General features: G+C 51.1%; 1 protein-coding gene across 2 annotated transcripts in view; it reads left to right on the forward strand.

Annotated features, from left to right (window-relative positions):
* Positions 1–8,023, forward strand: part of EFNA3 (ephrin A3) — a 41,455-nt gene extending 33,432 nt beyond the window's left edge. The window contains exons 2-5 of one of the 2 annotated variants that reach the window (XM_063145594.1): positions 2,791–3,080; positions 4,927–4,992; positions 6,324–6,401; positions 6,775–8,023. In XM_063145594.1, coding sequence (XP_063001664.1) covers positions 2,791–3,080; positions 4,927–4,992; positions 6,324–6,401; positions 6,775–6,896 — 556 coding nt within the window. In that variant the 3' untranslated portion in view covers positions 6,897–8,023. The remainder of the gene's footprint in view (positions 1–2,790; positions 3,081–4,926; positions 4,993–6,323; positions 6,402–6,774) is intronic. The other variant, XM_063145595.1, reaches the window with a different exon arrangement.
* The last annotated feature ends 10,790 nt before the right edge of the window (positions 8,024–18,813 follow it).

The raw sequence follows: 18,813 nt of genomic DNA on the forward strand, positions 1-18,813 counted from the left end.
GCCGCGTCTGTTCCAGGCGCGCGGAAGACGACTGCGGCTGTCCGGTCCGATCTCGCGCACTGTCAGTCAACGTCGGCACGAATGCCCGGTGGCTTTAGACTCACTCCTGTTAGTTATGTACGAGAAATCTGCGACACGGCGGGTTGCGCAGGGCCTGGCTCGGTTGTTACTATTTATTATAAAAGCGAGAACAAAAATTTCAAACAAAACTGTCCATCCAGTCCTTCTCTTTTCCTAAGCCATGAACCAGATACCATCTACGTGATCTTTTCAAGGGGCGGGGGGGGGGGACATTGGCAGGCTTTTTTTATTTGGTTATTTATTTAACTGACGGTGTTGTTGTTGGTTTTTTAACATTTTAATTGTTCTAGCTTGATGGCCCTTCAATGGGTGGTTGTGGCTGGAGAGGTCAGAAAATAGGTTGCTTGTAGATGCTGCTGCAGGCCCGTGGACACACAAAGGCAACCACCTGAAGGGGGGAATTTCGACCTGGATTTTGTGTTCACTATGCGCTTGAAAATACTTTATTTATTTGTATTCCTTTCCTATTTCATACCAGCTCCTAGGGGCAACGTCTGCCAACCTGTGGGCCTCCGGATGTTTTGGACTATAATTCCCATCAGCCAACATAGGGGTGATGTGAGTTGTAGTCCAAAACATCTGGAGGGGCCCAGGTTGTCAGGGGCTGGCTAAGGACACTATACATGATTTCCCCTTTTCCCCACACAACAGCCCTGTGAGATAGGATTGGCTGAGAGAGAGAGAGAGAGAGAGAGAGAGAGAGAGAGAGAGATTCCAGGATGCCTACTGAGCTTTACAGCTAAGTGGAGATTTGAACCTGGAACCCGGACAATTTAATTTCTATTTCTTCCCCCGCCCGCCCCCCAAAATGTGTATATATCATGCAAATTGAGCTCGTTTAAATAACTTCTCTTAGCCGTGCATCATTTCAATTCTGGTTTCGCCGGCGGGCTTGTTCAACTTCTGAACAAGCTCAGCTTCTGAGATTTCGCCAAACGGCGTCTTCACACCAAATTTTTGCAACCATGAGGGCTAGAAACGTGGTGGGTTTATAACCAAACATGTGTCGTAAAACTCCAGCATTCAATTTCGCTGGCTGCGCTCCAGCAGGATCATGCAGCATAGATGCAGCCCTGGTTTGGGGAGTCTTGTTAATCTGGTCTATGGAGGGCGGTCCCCAGAGAGGTCTGGGGCGCACGTCCCATTGAAATGAATGGCTGTTTTAGTCCTATTTAGAGAAGAAGGTGGAATAACGGCCATTTTGATCTCTTGTGTTCTGCGGCCTCTAGTGGCCATCTCCTGATACTACAGCCTGGTGGAGTACAAGTGTGACTGGTTGGGGAACTGGTACCCCAATTTCTCGCCACTGACAGAGGATGCTGGGGAGGGGGTCGAAGTGGGGAGAGAACTGGGGTTTGTATCCGCTTTCGGCTTGGTCAAGCAGGGGTGCCGAGAGGAGATCTTGGATGCGAATTCAGACTCCCGGGGAAATTTTGCAATATTTAATTTACATTTTAGGACATGGCGTGTCTTCAATTTCTAAAGAGGCAGGGCCTTGCACCCTGCGGGGCAATCCCACATTTTCTCTCCACCCCCCCCAATTTATATTCAATGCTGTATATTAAACTGCAATTAAAAAGGGCACCAGAATAATCCAACCTATTTATTTTACCAATTCCTGTGCTGTTTATTTATTTATTTTGCCGTCTACTGTGTTTTATTCTCTTAAATATTTGTATTACATTTTATGTTTTTACGTCTTCTCTGGCGTTTTAGTTTTTTAACCATTTGCAATCTACCTGGAGAATTTTAGTTCTTGGACAGATTAGAAAGGTAATACATAAATAAATATAATAAATAATAATAAATTGTCACGTTAAACCAGACTTCCATGTCTTCTGGACATCTTGGACTGTAACTCCCATGCTGGCTGGCATTGATGGACATTGTAGTCCGTCTGGAGGGCACCCCTCATACTGATCGGGTAACTCCTTTCCCTTAACTCTCAGATTCGTGGAATGACACTGCTTGCAGTCACGTAGTGCCAAATCCGAGAACGCTCTGCACATGCTCTTTCTCACTCATCTACCTTTTTCCTGCCTCTCACTGCAGTGACTGCAATCAGCTTCTCCTCACAGATATGGGATGAAAGATTTATTTATGTATTTATTTATTACATTTATATATCCAAAGCTCTCTGGATGGTTTACAAAAGTTAAAAACAGTGAACACTAAAAACAAATATACTAAAATTTAAAACCATCAAAAGCATAAAAACAACAATATCCATTTAAAACAACTATCTTGGGGTCAGTTAAAAAAAACTCAGCATATGTTGTTAACTGCCTGGGAGAAGAGAAAAGTCTTGACCTGGCGCCGAAAAGGTAACAATGTTGGCGCCAGGCGAGCCTCGTCGGGGAGATCGTTCCATAATTGGGGGGCCACCACTGAAAAGGCCCTCTCCCTTGTTGCCATCCTCCGAGCTTCCCTGGGAGTAGGGACCCGGAGGAGGACCTTAGATGTTGAGCGTAGTGTACGGGTAGGTTCACGTCGGGAGAGGCGCTCCGTCAGGTATTGTAGTCCCAAGCTGTGTAAGGCTTTATAGATGACTTTATCAGAGCGTTGGATAGTGTTTGGATGCAGACCTCGCCAATTTAAAATTTAAATTTGGAGGAGGGTGGAAAAAGTGGTGAGGGGCGGCGCTCTTTAGCCTGGGACCGGTCCTCTGAGGGTCTCCATCCTAACTCGCCTTTCTTGTTCTCCCTCCAGCTTGCGGCGGGAAGGCTACACCGTCCAAGTGAACGTCAACGACTACCTGGACATCTACTGCCCGCACTATAACTCCTCGGTGCCCGAGGGGCGCATGGAACAGTACATCCTCTACATGGTCAACCATGAAGGCTACCGGATGTGCGACATCAGCCAGGGCTTCAAACGCTGGGAGTGCAACCGCCCGCACGCCCCGCACAGCCCCATCAAGTTCTCGGAGAAGTTCCAGCGCTACAGCGCCTTCTCACTGGGCTACGAGTTCCACGCCGGGCACGAATATTACTACATCTGTGAGTTGGAGCTTGGACGGCATTGTGCACCACCTTGAATTACAGCAGGCTTGCAGGATTTTAGGCAGGGTTGCCGAAACCCACCCACCCTGAATCTCTCCACCCCCAGCAAGAGCATCAAGGGAGGGAGCTTCTGACTTCTGACCCCCCCCCCTTTTCAGCTGGACCACAATGGAAGCTTTTCTCTTTTTTTGCATTTATTCATTTTTGTTAATGTCTTATTATGACTTTTCCTTCCTGCCTTTTTCTCCTCTTGCAAGCAATCCAAGGGGGCTTACACGGTCCATTTCCTCTCCATTTTATCCTCACAACAACCTTAGGAGGTAGGATAGGCTGAGAGCCAGCAACTAGCCCAAAGTAGGGAATTCAGAGAAATCCATAATGAAATCAATTGCATTTAGGTTTTTATGAATCCGGCCTGCGGATTCCACAGCGGACTGGCTTTTTCCACGGATTTGCAGACTTTTTTTTTTACTTTGGAATTTTACGCAAATTCAGTCGTAGAAAAATACATCACTTTTTTAAAAAAAAACAACCAAAAAGGCGCATTTACCCCATAGGCTAATGCATGAAAATGTGCATTGGGTTTTTGCAAATGTGAATTTGCGCAAATGCGGGAAATTGGGGTGGGGGGAAACGATTCCGCCCATGGGTGGACAATGAAACAAAGGGTACCTGACAAACTACATAACACAGACGGAACAGAGTTTATGAAATCTGTATAAGTAGACTCTCTTCCAACGCTGGGATGGTTTACTCACTTTGTAGGGACCAAGCCATGGAGAAATCTCCCACGGGCTATTAGTTCTGCAACAGTTAATGATGCAGCTCTCTTGTTAATGCCGCAAGGATTCAGAAAACCGGCCCAGATTCTGCCCCAGATTCTCCACCCCCTTTTGGGGTGGGGGACTGGGAAATTATTCTGTGCGGGTCCCTTTTACTATACCTTTTACACCTCTGGGGACTCCCAGTTGAACATGTGCTTAAAGTCCACCAGGGGGCGCCCCTGACTAAGTTCTGGTGCAGGGCCTGAGCTACACGTTTTATTTTATGATCTTTACATTGCTATCCTGCTTTTTTTCCTTTTGCAAAGTGCCTTACGAGGTCCTCCTCTTCTATTTTATCCTCATAACAACCCTGCCAGGTAGGTCAGGCTGAGAGGCGGCGGGTGGCCCAAAGGGACTAGAACCCAGATCTCTCGAGTCCCAGTGTGACACTCTAATCGCAACACCACGCTGGCCCTCATTGAAAAGAATCACACGATCACAGGCGTTCTAAGGCTGAACCACTTCATGATGTGCATTCGCCCACCCCCCACCCCGCCAAGGACTCGTTTGAATGCCTCCTCCGCCCTCCCATCAGGCAGGCCCAAATGCAAGTTACAGCTTCTTTGAACACAAGGCTGGCCTCCCCAAAAGCAGCGGGGCCTCCTTCGGTTGTGGCCCCAGCATTCCATGCTGTTACCTCCCTCTCTCATGTCAGCCCCTTCTGTTCCCTTCTGCCTTCCCTGTTCCGTTTGCATGTGTTTTCCAATTGATTTGGGGCTTGTTTGGAGGGTTTCGTTTCTGCTGCTGTTGCCGTTGCTTAAATGCTGATTCTTAACGAACTTCGGGAGCACAGCGTCGAAATGCGACTGTGGGAGTTGAGTTGTTGTCTAGCACATCCGGAAGGCCCAAGGTGGGGGAAGCCTGGTCTGCTCAGACTAGCGGTCGCCCCGCTCCCAGATCCTTTTAGCCAGAGATCGAACCCGGTACCCGTCTGTTCGCAAAGCGGCTGCTCCACCGCTGACTGTCGGTGGTGGAGTGGGCAGGGCAAACGCTGACCTCTTCCTCTGTTTCCTTTCCAGCAACTCCGTCGCACAACCACCGCTGGGCCTGCCTTCGAATGAAGGTTTTCGTCTGCTGCGCTTCTCGTGAGTGCCTTTTCCCTTTCCTCTCTCGCCGCTCCGGGCATGTGCAGAGTGCGCAGGGCACATCCTCGCCCCCACCCCCTTTGCAAAACGCTTGCCAAAGGGCTCTGTGCGATTCACATCCGTGCCAAGGTCCCCTCTCGAGTGTCTCCTGTTCTGTGTCACTGAAAATCATCATTCTCACAGCTTCATTTTTTCCCTAAAGCAAGCTGCTAGTCCTCATGGGTTCAGTGAGGTTTTAAACTTCCTTTTTAAGACATGTTACCTCCTGCTTTTTCCTTCTGTACATTCAAAAGTGGTTAAGATTATCACCATTTATTTTAAATGTAAAATCGAGTAATATCCTGAATCTCAGTCCAGCGCTCTAACCACTACACCACACTGGCTCTTTCTTGAATCCCCTTTATAAAGCCGTCTGTCTTAGCAGTCCCCACGGCATCATGTGGCACTGTAGAAGGGAAAGCCAGAAGCCCAGGGATGAAGAGCCACAGGAGCCACGTGTGCCTAAGTGCTGAACGCCACCACTCTGACCACTAGGAAATCCTGTTGTTTCCCTTTGGGCTTTCAGTTCACTGGTTTTTTTTGCCTACATAGCTCCTCTTACACACCCGGTCATTCTCCCCTCCATGTGCCTGCGCATACTTGCACTTGGTACGCCACCCCATAATTCATTCAATGATACGGTCACATAAGTGTGCCTGCTTGATTTTTATTTCGTGCCCACGTCTCTTCTTTTGCTCCCGCCCGTGGCCAGCCTTGTACATACTCCACTGTCTTTCCCACAACCCCCTGTACCTCATGCTCTGTGTCATGTGACCTCGTGACCTTCTTTGATCTCTTTCTCCCAAAGGGGCTTCAGGTTTAAGGCAGGGGTGGCGAACTTCAAGCACGCGGGCCAAATCCAGACCTCCTGGGGCTCCAGTCTGGGCTTCCCCAGATGGCCATGCCCCCATTTTCCTGGCCACGCCCCTTCCCCCCCAACCACCAATCATTGGGGTGGCTTTGCTGTGGCTTCTCAGAAGGTCGAAATGCCGCTCCTCAGCCTGAGTCCCTGGCGGCGAAAGCCGTAACGGACCATATGCTGGTGTTTGGGCCACACCCCTTTTGTCTTTGGCCCCGCCCACTGCTGGTACGCGGGCCGTTCTCCGCAATCACCTTCGGCCCTCGGGCAAAAAGAGGTTGGCCACCCCTGTTTTAAGAGCCAAGGAGAGCAAACTGTCGGGGAGAGTGAGGGAAACTATGGCAGGGAGGCAGGGTGGGCGCACGTTCCCTGCCCTCTCTCCCCCACCACGGGCATAACCCTCTTCCCCCCCCCCCCCATCTCCTGCCCACAGCGTCGCACTCTGGGGAGAAAGCGGTTCCGACCCTCCCGCAGTTCACTATAGGCCCAGAGGTGAAGATCGAGGATTTGGGTGAGTGAGCGCCACAGTGCCCTTGGCTGGGGTGGAGGCGGGGGTGGGGGCGTTTCCCCAAGTTTAGCATCCCCTATTAGGAGTGTTTCTCTCCCCCCCCCCCAAGTTCCCCTTCTGTCGGAAGAGGCCGAGAGCTTCTCCGGAACTCAGGCCGCGTTTGTGGGCTGGGTGAAGCCACTAAGCTGCGGTAGCGTTTGTCTCCTCCACCTGCCCATACCCAGAAGCCTTTGCTGCCCGCCATTTTGGAGGCGCCATGGGAAAGGGCGGCGTTTTGAGCAGGAGGCGCAAGCTGGGGGAAGAGGGGTGCCACCCGCCTGGCCGCCCACATTTGACCTCCCCCTTCTCTTCCTCTCTTTCTCTCTCCTCCCTGCAGATAATTTTAACCCCGAGATGCCCAAACTGGAGAAAAGCATCAGCGGGACCAGTCCGAAACGGGAACACTTGCCTCTGGCGGTGGCCGCGGCCCTCTTCCTCATGACGCTCTTGGCTTCCTAGCCGCGTGGGTCGCCGTGGGAAGGGGGCCGATCCGATCCCAACCCACCCGGGCCCGCAGTCCTGCCCGAGACCTCCTCAGCGTTCGTGAAAAGGGCAAAACGTATATTTAAAAAGGGGTGCGGGGGGGAGGCGTGATGTTGCGAGGGGGGTGAGGAGGACGGGCGGCCCGAAGTTGGAGGACAGTGAACTTTCTTGGCCAGGCCGCCCCCTCCTCCCATCTCCGTCCCCCTCCCCAGCTAAGGAAAACGTTGCCACTGCTTCTGTGTCTCTTTCGCCTTTCCCGTCTGCCCTGTTCTGGGGACAGAAGGGAGTTTCAGCCTGGCGCGTGGACTTTGGAGGGGGAGCGGGTTGGTTTTGATGCCCCTGGAAAGGCGTTCCTATTCGCCCTGGAATCGGGGCCTCCACCTCCGGCGATCCACCAGAGGACCACAGGTGTCCACCACCACAGCAATAGACCTCTCGCTCGTCTCTTCCGACGCCCAGGGCAGAGGGCCGGCAGCCAAATTCCGGAGCAGCGGACATTCTACCAGAACTCCTCCTGGCTTGGCAACGTCGCAGCTGGGCAATTTTATTTTATTTTGGAGAGCCGTGCCCACCTCGGAGAGTTCCAGGAATGCCCACGCCAGAGATTGGAGGGGTGGGGGGCACCGTTTCCCAGTGACTCTCGGGCTGCAGGGGGCACGTGGTGGTACCCTCGCCCTAACCCCGGGGGGTACCTGTACATATCTCTTTATGTGTTCTGTACAGAGAGAAGGCTCCATTATCCGTGTCTATAGATTATATAAAACCGTTCTTGTAGTGGGTGGGTGCGGGGCGGGCACCGGTTTGCCCGTCAAAGCCAGAATCTTTTGTTTTGTTGGGGCGTTTCCTCCCCCTTTGTCTTCTGTGAAGACCAGACCTATGCAAGACGCACGGACACTTTTTTTTCCTTCCCGGGGTGGGTGGGGGGTGGTCAGGGCAAAAACCACATTGACAAAAAAATAAACAAAGGACCTTTTCGGGTCGGGACTGGGGGGGGGGCTATTTCTCCTTGTTTTTTTTGTTTTCTTCCTCCCTCCCCAAGAGCTTTTGGCTGGCGATTTTCATATACTTGCTCTTAGTCTATTAAAAAAAAAATTAAATAAAAGGTGGAGAAAAAACAACAAGTAGCCAGTCTTGATTGATTGATAATTTTTGTGTGTGATTGATTGTCTTGATTGATTGATTGTCTTGATTGATTGCGTAAATTTACTTGTGCCATTTACATCCCGCCTTTCCTCCAAGGACCCCGAAGCGGCATCCCGTGTCCTGATCCAACCCCTCCTCTCCTTCTTGTGCTCACAACTACCCCATGACCACAAAGGGCTTCCCCAAAACTGAACTCTGGCTGAAAGAGGTGAGGCGTCCCTTTGCGTTAAAGCTAGTTGGCTGCAAAACTAGCGCCCCTTTGCCCCCTCAGCCAAAAAAGTCGGGCCATGTCAGGACTCGCACCCGGTTCAAGGTTGTCGGGCCACCAGATGATGGATGGCCTGGGGGAAGGGAGTGCGGTCAGGGAAAGAGGTGTGACGCTGTGAGGAGCCCTGCTCAGGTGGGCAGCGGAGGCTGGTGGCTCCGGTGCCAGTGAGGCGGAAAATCCGCTCCGGGTTTTAGTCAGAACTCTCAAGGAGCTCTCCATGGTGTTCCTTGAGAGTTCGGATGGGTTCTGACTGAAACCCGGAGTGGATTCACTGCTCAAAATCTCCCCAGGCCAGAGATTTTGCAGCCCTGTACTAAGGGAACATTGAATGTCTCCTCTTGAACTCAGGCTGGGGGTGATGCTCTTTTGGAATATCCCACCTCTGAGCAGCGAGACAATGGCCCGGCTAACACCTCGCCCACCTTCCTCAGCTGAGGATGAGTCACAGTCTGGATCTAATGAAGTCTGTCCGGAGCTGCCTGGATGAACCTGGAAATCCCTCCCACGGCTGCCTTGAATCACCACGCGTGGTTGCCATCCGTGCTCAGTTGCATTCACTGCCCCCCCCACCCCCGGCACAGCAAATTTCCAGTCAATGCAATCTGCGTCTCTCTTTCATCACCTGCTGCCGTGGGCTGTCTACTTTTTGCGAACGACAACCCTGTAAGGTAGGCTGGTGTTTTGACTGCCTGTTTGACATCCATCTCTAGAGGTTGCCTGTTTCTGCATCCAACCCTGTAAGGTAGGCCAGTATTATCAATCCACTGTTCCGCAGTGGCTTGATTCCCGTCTCTGGAGGCTGTTTATTTCTACGTACAACAACCCTGTAAGTTATGCCAGTATTGTTACTCAAGCACCCGCCGTGCCCTTTCTCAGCTATTTGACTGTATCTTCAGAGGCAGTCTACTTCTGTGTACAACGAGCTTGCAAGGCATGCCAGCATTAGGACTCGGCCATACCACGATGATTTGACTCTCCTCTCCAGAGGCTGTCTATGTCTGCGTACAATGACCCTGTAAGGTAGGCCAGTATTATGACTCAAGCACCCATCCCTGCCATTCCACGGCTGTTTGACTCTATCTTCAGGGGTGGGCTACTTCTGCGTAAAACGACCCTGGTGTGGCGTGCCCTCGTCTCCAAACAGGAGGGCCCTCCTGTTCAGGTTTCCACCCAGGTCCTCCGAGATACTATAGACCTGTTTTGGACTACAATGCCCAGCTTTCCAGACCATTGGCAAGGCTATTTGGGGCTGATGGGAGTTATTCTCCAAAAACAGCTAGAGGGAGCCAGGTTCGGGAGGGCTGTAAAAAGCCGGCCATCCCACCTCCCGTGTCCCGGTTTTCTTTCTTTTTCAACAGGCCTTTAATATTTTGCCACTGTCGGACCCAGAAGAAGAAGAGTTTGCCTTTCTCCGAGCTATGTCCATGGGTACCTCTTGCGCCGAGATTTGAACTGGGGACTTACGCTCCTAGCTACGCACGCTCACACACCCCTTGCACTCTCTGCTCCTCCTGGGTCCCTTTTGGATTTACACACCGGCGGATGCCAACGCCGCACAAGCCCCAGCCTGCCCGAGTAGAGAAAAAGTCTGGCAGACCGGATTTGCAGGTTTTGTGAACGCAGCCGAGCGGCAGGGTGCGGTCCTGCCCAGACCCCCAGACAAGCAAGGAGGGGAGGGACATTTATGGCAGAGATAGGGACAGCCCCCCCATCTCTACTGCCTCCCCCAGGATCCCCAGCTTGCCAGGGGGCGGGGGAAATCCCATTCCCTGGGTCAAAGTCTGTGCCAGCCGCCGCCGCGACCTGTGTAGGCCTGTGGGTGCGGCTCCTCCTCACCGTGCGCCCTGGGCGAGGGTGGTGGCTGCAAGGGGCAAAACAGCAGCTTGGCTGTGTGGGGTGGCCGCCAAGAGTTGTTTCCCGGGGAAACGGAGGTGTTGGGCGGCGTGGTCTCTGCCCCAGGGAGTCTGCAATCGGGGTTGGGGAGGGCGAGACGGGCAGCGAGGAGAGAGAGGTGAATGTTGGTGCAATGGGTTGGGGAGAGATTTAGGAAGCAGGGAGGGGACGTGGTGGGCTAGTTCAGGAAAGGGTGCATTCTGTGGGGCTTGGGGAACACAGAGTGTGCCGTGAAATAGTGATAAAAAAGGGTTTGACCCCCATTGTGAGTGGCACAATGGCTGTTTTTGCGCCTGCATACACACACACCCCACCTCCTGGCTGTGCCAAGTTTGGCGACCAAAAGGGGCAATTTTATAATCAGAATCACACACCCCAGAAGCCTCCTGGGCACCTAGCTTCCCGGCGAAATTCCTTGCCTGTTTTGCCATCGCCATGGGAAATTCGGTGGCAGTGGTGGCAATTTCGCTGAGGGCTTGAGCGGATGGCCCCTGGTGGTTTCCGGGGGGGGGCAATGCACCCCCACTCCTGATCCCCGGATGTTGCTCACCCTAAAATAGTTTTTCAAAAAAGCAAGAGAAGAAATCAATACATAAGAAAGAGGTTCTGGGGTTCTTATACTTGATGCAAATGAGGTACTGCTTTGACACAGAAGCCCTGACATCCAGTTGTGGGCTCGCTTGAGTTTGTGAGGAGAGGGGTGCACTTTGCCCATGCCTAGAGGTACCCTATTTTTTAAAAAATAGACCTAAAAATAAATTCTGGAGCTCTTGAAGAGTCGCCACCCTGACGCGGAAGCCCTGATCTCCGGAGAAGTAGTGTGGGCTCTGTTCGGGGTGTGGGAAAGGTGATGCCCTCTGCACATGCCTAGAAGTACTCTTTCTGCCTTCCACCCCTGAGTGTCCTTCAAGCCTGTTGCCGAGCCCTGGCACCGTTCACGCCTCCGTGCCAAAACGCTCGTCGGCCCACCGTGCCCTTTGACCAGCCGTCTTGCTTGCGCGGCCAGCCCTGTGCCAGCCGCCTCACGCGGGCACTGCCCTCGCTCTAGATAAGCTATAAATAAGTCCATCACGAGATTCCCTCCATGCAACCGTGAGCTCAGCACAAACACACTTTTCACAAGCCCTCTGCTGTTTACGTCTCGGATGTGGACGTGCCGAGGCAACAGAGGTTCACCTCTCCCCTGGTGACCAGGTTGACAACGCTGAGCTCACCCGTCGAGCCTCCAAATTGGCATTGCTCCTTGGAGGTTCTTCTCTGTGGCCACGGAGGCTAGGAATTCAAGAAGCTGCCCTCATCCTGAGTCATTGCCACGCACGCACACTGACACCAGTGGGACGAAAGCGAAGCATTCCTGCTCCAGGACTGGCATACACTTTTGGCCTTTCTGGGGACGTGTCGAAGGAACGAAGGGGTTTTGTATCTGGTGGATATGAGATCTCCCAAAACACGTCCCCGGGATGCTCCGTTTTCAGCCGCACCATGCACAGAGCACTGTGAGGTCTTGGGCAGCGCACGATCGCTCCTTTCTAGCCTTGTTTTGTTTCAAACTTCACCTGTTCGGGGGCCGTTTGGCCAAAGCGTGGCTCGGAAAACCGATCTGAACGCAACACCAGATAACATGCCCGTAACAGATGGGTGAATAACAGCGCCGAATGAATCATGAACAGTTAAAAGGCCCTGTTAACGTTCAGCTACAGACGGAGAAATAACAGGGCGAGAAAACGCCCTCAGCCGTTCTGATTGTCATCAATCGATCCCCGATTGATCCGGAGCTCTCAATAAGTCATCGTTTCAATCCAGGCAGTGGTGGGGGTGCAGTCCTGTGATTCCTTTTCCCATAAGAGAAGAAATTTAAAAGCTATATGGTGTGTTCTGAGCGTGACTTCCAGTTTGAGCCAAGACACCCTCCCTGTCCCCCTCCGTCTCTGAGTCTACCATTTCACCATCATTGTCCCCTGGTGCTCTTCCTCCATGTCCTCCTCTTCCTCATCATTGCTCTCACCTGCTTGCTTGTCCGGCCGAGACGTGGGGAGCAAGCCGGCCTTGGTATCTCTTCCTCCTCTTCCTCCCTGTCCTTCCTATTGCTCAGCCAGAGTGAGAGGCAGCTGAAGTAGCAGGATGCAATGAACAACTCCACAGGGCATTTGTGAGTAGGGTGCAGGAAGGGCTGCGCGGATCAGCAAAACCTGGCCCGATTCAAAGTGCTGATATTAACATTCAAAGCCCTAAATGGCTCAGGGCCAGGTTATCTGAAAGCTCGCCTCCTCCCATATGTACCTGCCCAGACCCTAAGATCATCCTCAGGGGTCCTTCTCCGTGAGCCCCTGCCAAAGGAAGTGAGGCAGGTGGCTACCAGGAGGAGCAGGGCCTTTTCTGCTGTGGCACCCCGGTTGTGCAATGAGCTTCCCAGAGGGGCTCGTTTGGGACCAACGTTGTGCTCTTCCTGGTGCCAGGTGAAGACCTTTTTTATTTCCCCAGGTATTTTGGGCTTTTCGCTCCATTGCTTCAAATCTGTCATTGTACTTTTCAGTCTCTGCATTGCTGCCAGGTTTTAGTTTGGGTTGGACTTTTATGTTCCAGTTTTAAGCTTTTCCATTTCACGCTGTATTTTATGATGCATTTTGTGGTTTTAATGGTGGTGAACCTGCCAGAGAGCTTCAGCCGTTGGGCAGTTAAGAAACATAAATAAATAACTAAAGAAAACAACAACCCCTGAGATCGCCAAAAGTCTCAAAATTCCATCTCAAAGCATGTTCCGACTTGATGACGTTGGCCTTCAATTCCCATTAGCCCCAGCCGGCATGCCCAGCGATTCAGAGTGATGGGAATTGTAGTCCAACAACATCTGGATGGCCGCACCCCTGGAGTTGAGCCAGGAAAAGAAAGCTGGGGTTTTTGGGGGGTGCTGCCTTCTATGTTTCAACTTTTCTCTGGCTTTCTTCCCTGCCCCCCACAAAGGGGAGCCCCAATTCTCTCCCCAATTTCTGGGAAGCCATCCGCAGCGAAATTTCCCCTCTCACATGCTTTTCTCTCTACATGCGGAACGTGGAGAAAAGAAACCTTCAGGAGTGTAATTCCCAGCTGACAAGCCTGTTATCACCTGCTTTTATGGAAGGTCACTGGGTGAAGAAAGACTCCCAGGGGACACCTGGGTTCTTTCCACACCGCTCCAGAAAGGAAAGGGTGGCTGTGAGGCCAAGTGGGCGGGAGCCTTCGCGCTTGGATGGAAGAGGTCAGCAGGAGACACAAAAAAGTTTGTTTCCATGTTGGGGGAAAGGCAGCTGCAAGGAGACTATTCGAATCAACAGAGAGAGAAATGTTTTCTTTCCTTCTTCAGAGCCCTGTCCCTCTGACTGCCCAGGCAGAAATTCAACAGGTCTGCCTTTAACCCACGCATGCAGGCAGAGTAATGTCTGTGCAGTGTCACACAGCTTCCACGGTCAAAGGCGGAGTCACCCCACTCCTAGGCAGAGCCCCTGGTGATGCTAGGCGGCTTGGAGTTGCCACTTCAATTTCCCACAATGCCCCAGAGCAATGCTTTATAGGAAAAGAACGTGTCTGCTTCCAAGCTGCGGCCCACCAATGTCCACTGATATAGAGATGAGCCATCAGGGGTCGCTTTGCTGGGGAAGCCACCCTCCCCCCCACCCCAACAAAAAACAGATCTGCTCCTTTCTCGTCACAGTGAGATGGCAGATTCCGAACCCAGGACCCTCTGCATGCGAAACATGCACTCTCCCACTGAGTGACACTTCCAGACTTGCAGATCTGGCACGAGAGTCATTTGCTAAGGTAGTTGCTCTCCGTCGCTAAGGGGGAATCGGTTTACCACGGCCTGCTGTCTGGTGTGTGTGTGTCTCTCTTTTGCGCTGCCCTCTCCGTGTCGGGCATGCAACATTACCCACAATCAATGCATCATTATGCGATAAACAAGAGTAAAGTTGTTTTGCAGACGCATCAAGGAGTTATTCCTTTCTCTCTCTCTCAGGCAGCTGTTTAAACGAGAATGGATTGGTGTTTGGAACCAGCGTGTCTCCGTGCCGGTAAGGAGAGCCTGACGTGTTGAATCCCTCTGAGGAATCCATTGTTACCAACGCATGCAGGAGACTGAAGCAGTAGTAGAGACCCAGGGTTTGTACAATGGCTCTGGCAGCTTTGGATGATTTGCAATGCTCAAAGCACAATGGAAGGGGGAAATGAAGCCAGCTCCCCGCAAGCAGGAAGCTAGCCCAGCAGGCTGGGCTAGAACCTTTCTCCCTGATGAGCTAGCTTTCTGCTTTGAGAGAGCAGTCGTGTTGTTCTTTTTTATTTATTTATTTTGCATAGATCATTAATCAAGCCTTCGAATAAACCACCTTCTTCTCCCGAGTGGGTTGACTGGGTCATTCGAACCGTTCCAGATCAAAGGTAGTTTCTTTGAACTAGTGAAAGACAGGTTGCTTGGAAATGCAGCCTAGATAAAGAGGACCGTTTGGGTGAGCAATTGCCGCCCCATTTTCGTTCAGGTATAGGTGACAGGTCAAAACAGTGCACTCTCAAAACTTGGTCGGCCTGGACAATCTATGGATAAATTTAGACTCACTGCACCCCACAGATAGTTTGATAATGCTGTTCTTGTTGGGGGTCTTATCTTTTTCCCTCCTGGCTGGATATTTTAATGCACCATGAATCCCATTTTATGGACAAAAAAGACAGGGCACCCCAGGATTTCTAATTAAGTAAAACAAAACAAAACATGTGAAGTCAAAAGATGCTCCCATCATGCACAGACTGTTTTTCAGTCATCTTGCCTCAAGCAAGCACCAAAAACCTGGGATCTTGGACCGCGAAGCGAACTTCAAGGAGGAATTTGTGAAACTTCAGCAAGTCACAACATTGCACGTTCGCCCAGCCGCACCGCTGGTTCACATATAGTGGGTTTCCAGCGCATGATTCACCATTGGTTTGTTTGTTTGTCCATAACAACAATTTAAAGCACACACACACGTCCAATTAAACACACACGCACACAGAGAGAGCGCGTTAGAAATCCTAGCATCGTTGCACCCCCATCGTATCGAAATTCCCCTCGACAGATAGAAGCCCGTTTGCACAGGTTTCAAAATACATTTGACGCTGTTTTGCCAGCACTGTGGCAAACTCAGCTGCTCTGTTGCACTAGATTCTTCCTATCACTCATCAATAACAAAACAATCATGTTTGGTTTGTTTTTGCTTTGCAAATTAGACGGTTGTGCACAGGCGTTGAATAGGGAGAAAATTGCTGTGTGTTTTTCTTTCTTTTTTATAGCAAAATGTCTTGGGAACAACAGAGTTTGCTGGGAAGGCCTGATGCCGTGGTGAGGGTCGGGCGGGCAGGCTTATCTGTGAGTGGGTCTGATTAGTTAAGGGAATACCTCCCCCCCCCACACACACACACACATGCCTCCACCCTATATTATTAAAACCAAGGTTTAAAGTTGCAACACTCAGGTGTGTTGTTTGCTCTGGGATTAAGGGGAAAGAGATGAAAAGAAAAAGAGAGATAGGAAGAGCTGGAACCCAAAACTCACACATTCCAAATCAGTCCAAAATCTCAGGATTTGGGATCTATGTAGCTTGTGGGGGGGGGGGGAGGCTGCTGTTTTTTCCAAATTTGGGTTGGGGTCTTCAGCTTGGAAAGGAAACATGCAGGTTTTGAGGAATGTTATGAGGACCGGCTCCCAGCGTTCCTAATGTAATAACGTCCAAGCCAACTAGGTGCCCTCCAGATTTTGGGGGGACTATCTTATAGGAGTTTTAGTCCAAAATATCTGGGGAGCACTGACTTTTCTCTTTTAAATTGTTGGTGAAGATTCCTCCATTCTCTGCTTTTGCTCTATTGTTTTCCAATCAGTCAAACTTTAGACTGTAGGCTTGTTGGGGCAGAGGCCTCTTGCTTTTCTTTCTTCTCTTTCTTTCTTTTTCTTCCTCCCTCCCTTCCTTTCCTCCTTTCTTCTTCTTTCTTTCTTCTTCCTCCAACTTTTCTATATCACAAGCCCCATTCTATTTTCTACAGATGCTATCATTAGCCATAGAGACCCTGATCTCTTCTCCTTCTCCTCCCCCTCCTCCTCCCCTCCCTCCTCCTCCTCCTCCTTCTTCTTCTTCTTCTCCTCCTCCTCCTCCTCCTCCTCCTTCTTCTCCTCTGTAAGCTCACAAGGCCCACAGATACTCGGGTAGGTGTGTCTCCACACGTTGTGAGAATATTTCATGTGCCTGCCTCTTCCCCGGCACCTAACTGCTCTCTTTCGAAAAGGATTGTCGTGCTGTGCCTGCGTTGCCGTGCTGACGTCTTCGCGCATGACTCTTCCGATCCGCCTTGTGCAACCAGTTCTTGTGGCACGTGTGAGGCTGTGTGAAGGATTGGTGCATCATGCCTGTTCATGCTTGCTCACCATGTGGTGCTGTCTCTCCATGAGCACGTGAACGTATGAGTCCCTTGTACATGAGCTCCGTGTGCAAGGAGTAACCCAGGGGACTCTGTGTGTGTGGATGCATCTCCTGCTTCCGGAGTGTTCCTTATGTTGCTTCAGACACCAAGAGGTTAGCTTGGGGTGGTGTTCCGATCGTCCCTTCCTTTCTTTGAGATTGTTTTACTAGCAGGGCTCTTGCTGCTGTGCGTATCCTTGTTGTGGGGGACATTTTTCTCCTTCTCTCACAATACTAGAACCCAATAGGGGTCATCCCATGGAGCTGATGGGTGGGAGATTCAGGACAAGTCAAAGGAAGGGCTTCTTCACACAGCACAGTCAAACTGCACAAGATTTAGTGATGGCCACCAATTGGGATGGCTTTAGAAAGGGAGTGGATAAATTCCTGGAGGAGAAGGCTGTCTATGGCTACTAGTCCTGATGGCTATATGCTACCTCCAGCAGCAGAGGCAGTATGGGGAACATGGGTGCTGTTGCACTCCTGTCCTGCTTGTGGGTCCCTGGTTGACAGCTGTGTGAACAGAAAGCTGGACTAGATGGACCCTTGGCCTGATCCAGTAGGGCTCTTCTGATGTTCTTATGCATTGCTTTCAGTGTTGTTGTGCCATGTGTTTGTGACTTCTCTCACAAGCAGTCTTTGCACCAGGTGCAAAAATAGGAGTAGGCACCGGGCAGATTTCAGTTTTATGGGATCTACTTTGGGGTTTGGGGGAGGGGGGTTCTACTGGCATGTTGTATTTCAGGCGCACAGACTGAATTTCACACACACACACACACACACACACACACACACAGAGGATTCTGTTCTAGACCTCCAGGGTTCTCCAGAAACCCATGTCACTTGATTTACTTTATTTATGCATTCATTACATTTTATACTGCTAATAGCTGAGAATCTCTAGGCAGCTCACAAAACCGAATCGTACAAAATGCAACACTCGGAGACATAACATAAAGCTTTCACTGTTTAAAAATACCACCTAAAACCAAAATAAACCCAGCAGCATTCACAGCCCAGGGAAAGCCTGTGTGCGTTTTCTGGTGGCCTTTGAACGACGTGATATTTTCTGCCTCCCAAACTGCAAGAGGGGAGGTTTTCCAGAGGGTGGGTGCCACCACAGAGAAGGCTCTGCCAGCCACAGAGAGTTTGGTGGCTTCCCAGGTTTTGCGCCAGTTCTTTTGCCATTCTAAACGGTCAAAATGCCTTTCCCAAGGTGTTGTAGTTACCGGCAGTAAGAGCTGTAAGCTCCCATATGCTGTTTTTTGTTTTTGCCTTACCGCTTTGGTCTCTGGCCCTGCCCACCATTCAGTTCAAAGCCCCTGTTTAACTGAGACCCACCAACCTGAGACTGGCATTGCCAAATGGTACGTTAAGAGCTGAGGAACAGGGTGCCTCTGAACAGATGCTCAGCCCAAGAATTTGTGATTGGCACTAGAACCAAGTCCACAAGTCCTTCTCTCACATGCAGATCCACTCCTGGTTTTCCCTCTCAGTCATCTTTATTTCTTCCCCAGTGTCCTATTTTAGGAGGATAAAGGCTTTTTCACGGTTGCTCATGCTTTGGAGTCGGATGCTTCATTCTCAGTGGTGTAATGGAACCGGGCCTCGCAGGGTGGCAACGCCAGCACTTTTTGATGGGCAGGGCTTCATCTGCCCCCCCACCCCCTCAGACGTCTCCCTTGCCTCTGAGGTTAGCTGCAATCCTCATGGCAGCTGTGGGGTGGGAATGCATTTACCCCCAGCAATAATGTGTCTTATTCCCTATTGCCATGCAAAGCATGGGGGGGGGGGGGAGGGCTTGGACATGAATAAGGCAATTTGGTCCCATTCGCTTTAGAAAAGACCTGCTCCAGGTAGAGCTGAAAACTGCTCCAACCGGAATGTTGACTGTAAGAGCCATGGAGCTGACTGGATTTTCCTTGGGGAGGCGTCTCTGGAGCTTTGTAATTGACCACTGATTGTCCTGTGAGTTGTTGGCCTGGCCTGGCAGAATGTGACTGTGTGTGCGTGTGTGCATTTCCACAACCATGGGTAAATGGTGTGTGTGTGCGTGTGAAGCAGAGCCCCTCTCCAGCTCTGGGAGGCCTGTGCCTTTGTGGGCCTTGCTGTGTGTGTGTGTTTTCCGTGCCTATGA

The sequence above is a fragment of the Elgaria multicarinata genome, chromosome 21, assembly GCF_023053635.1.
Source record: "Elgaria multicarinata webbii isolate HBS135686 ecotype San Diego chromosome 21, rElgMul1.1.pri, whole genome shotgun sequence".
NCBI lineage: Eukaryota > Metazoa > Chordata > Lepidosauria > Squamata > Anguidae > Elgaria > Elgaria multicarinata.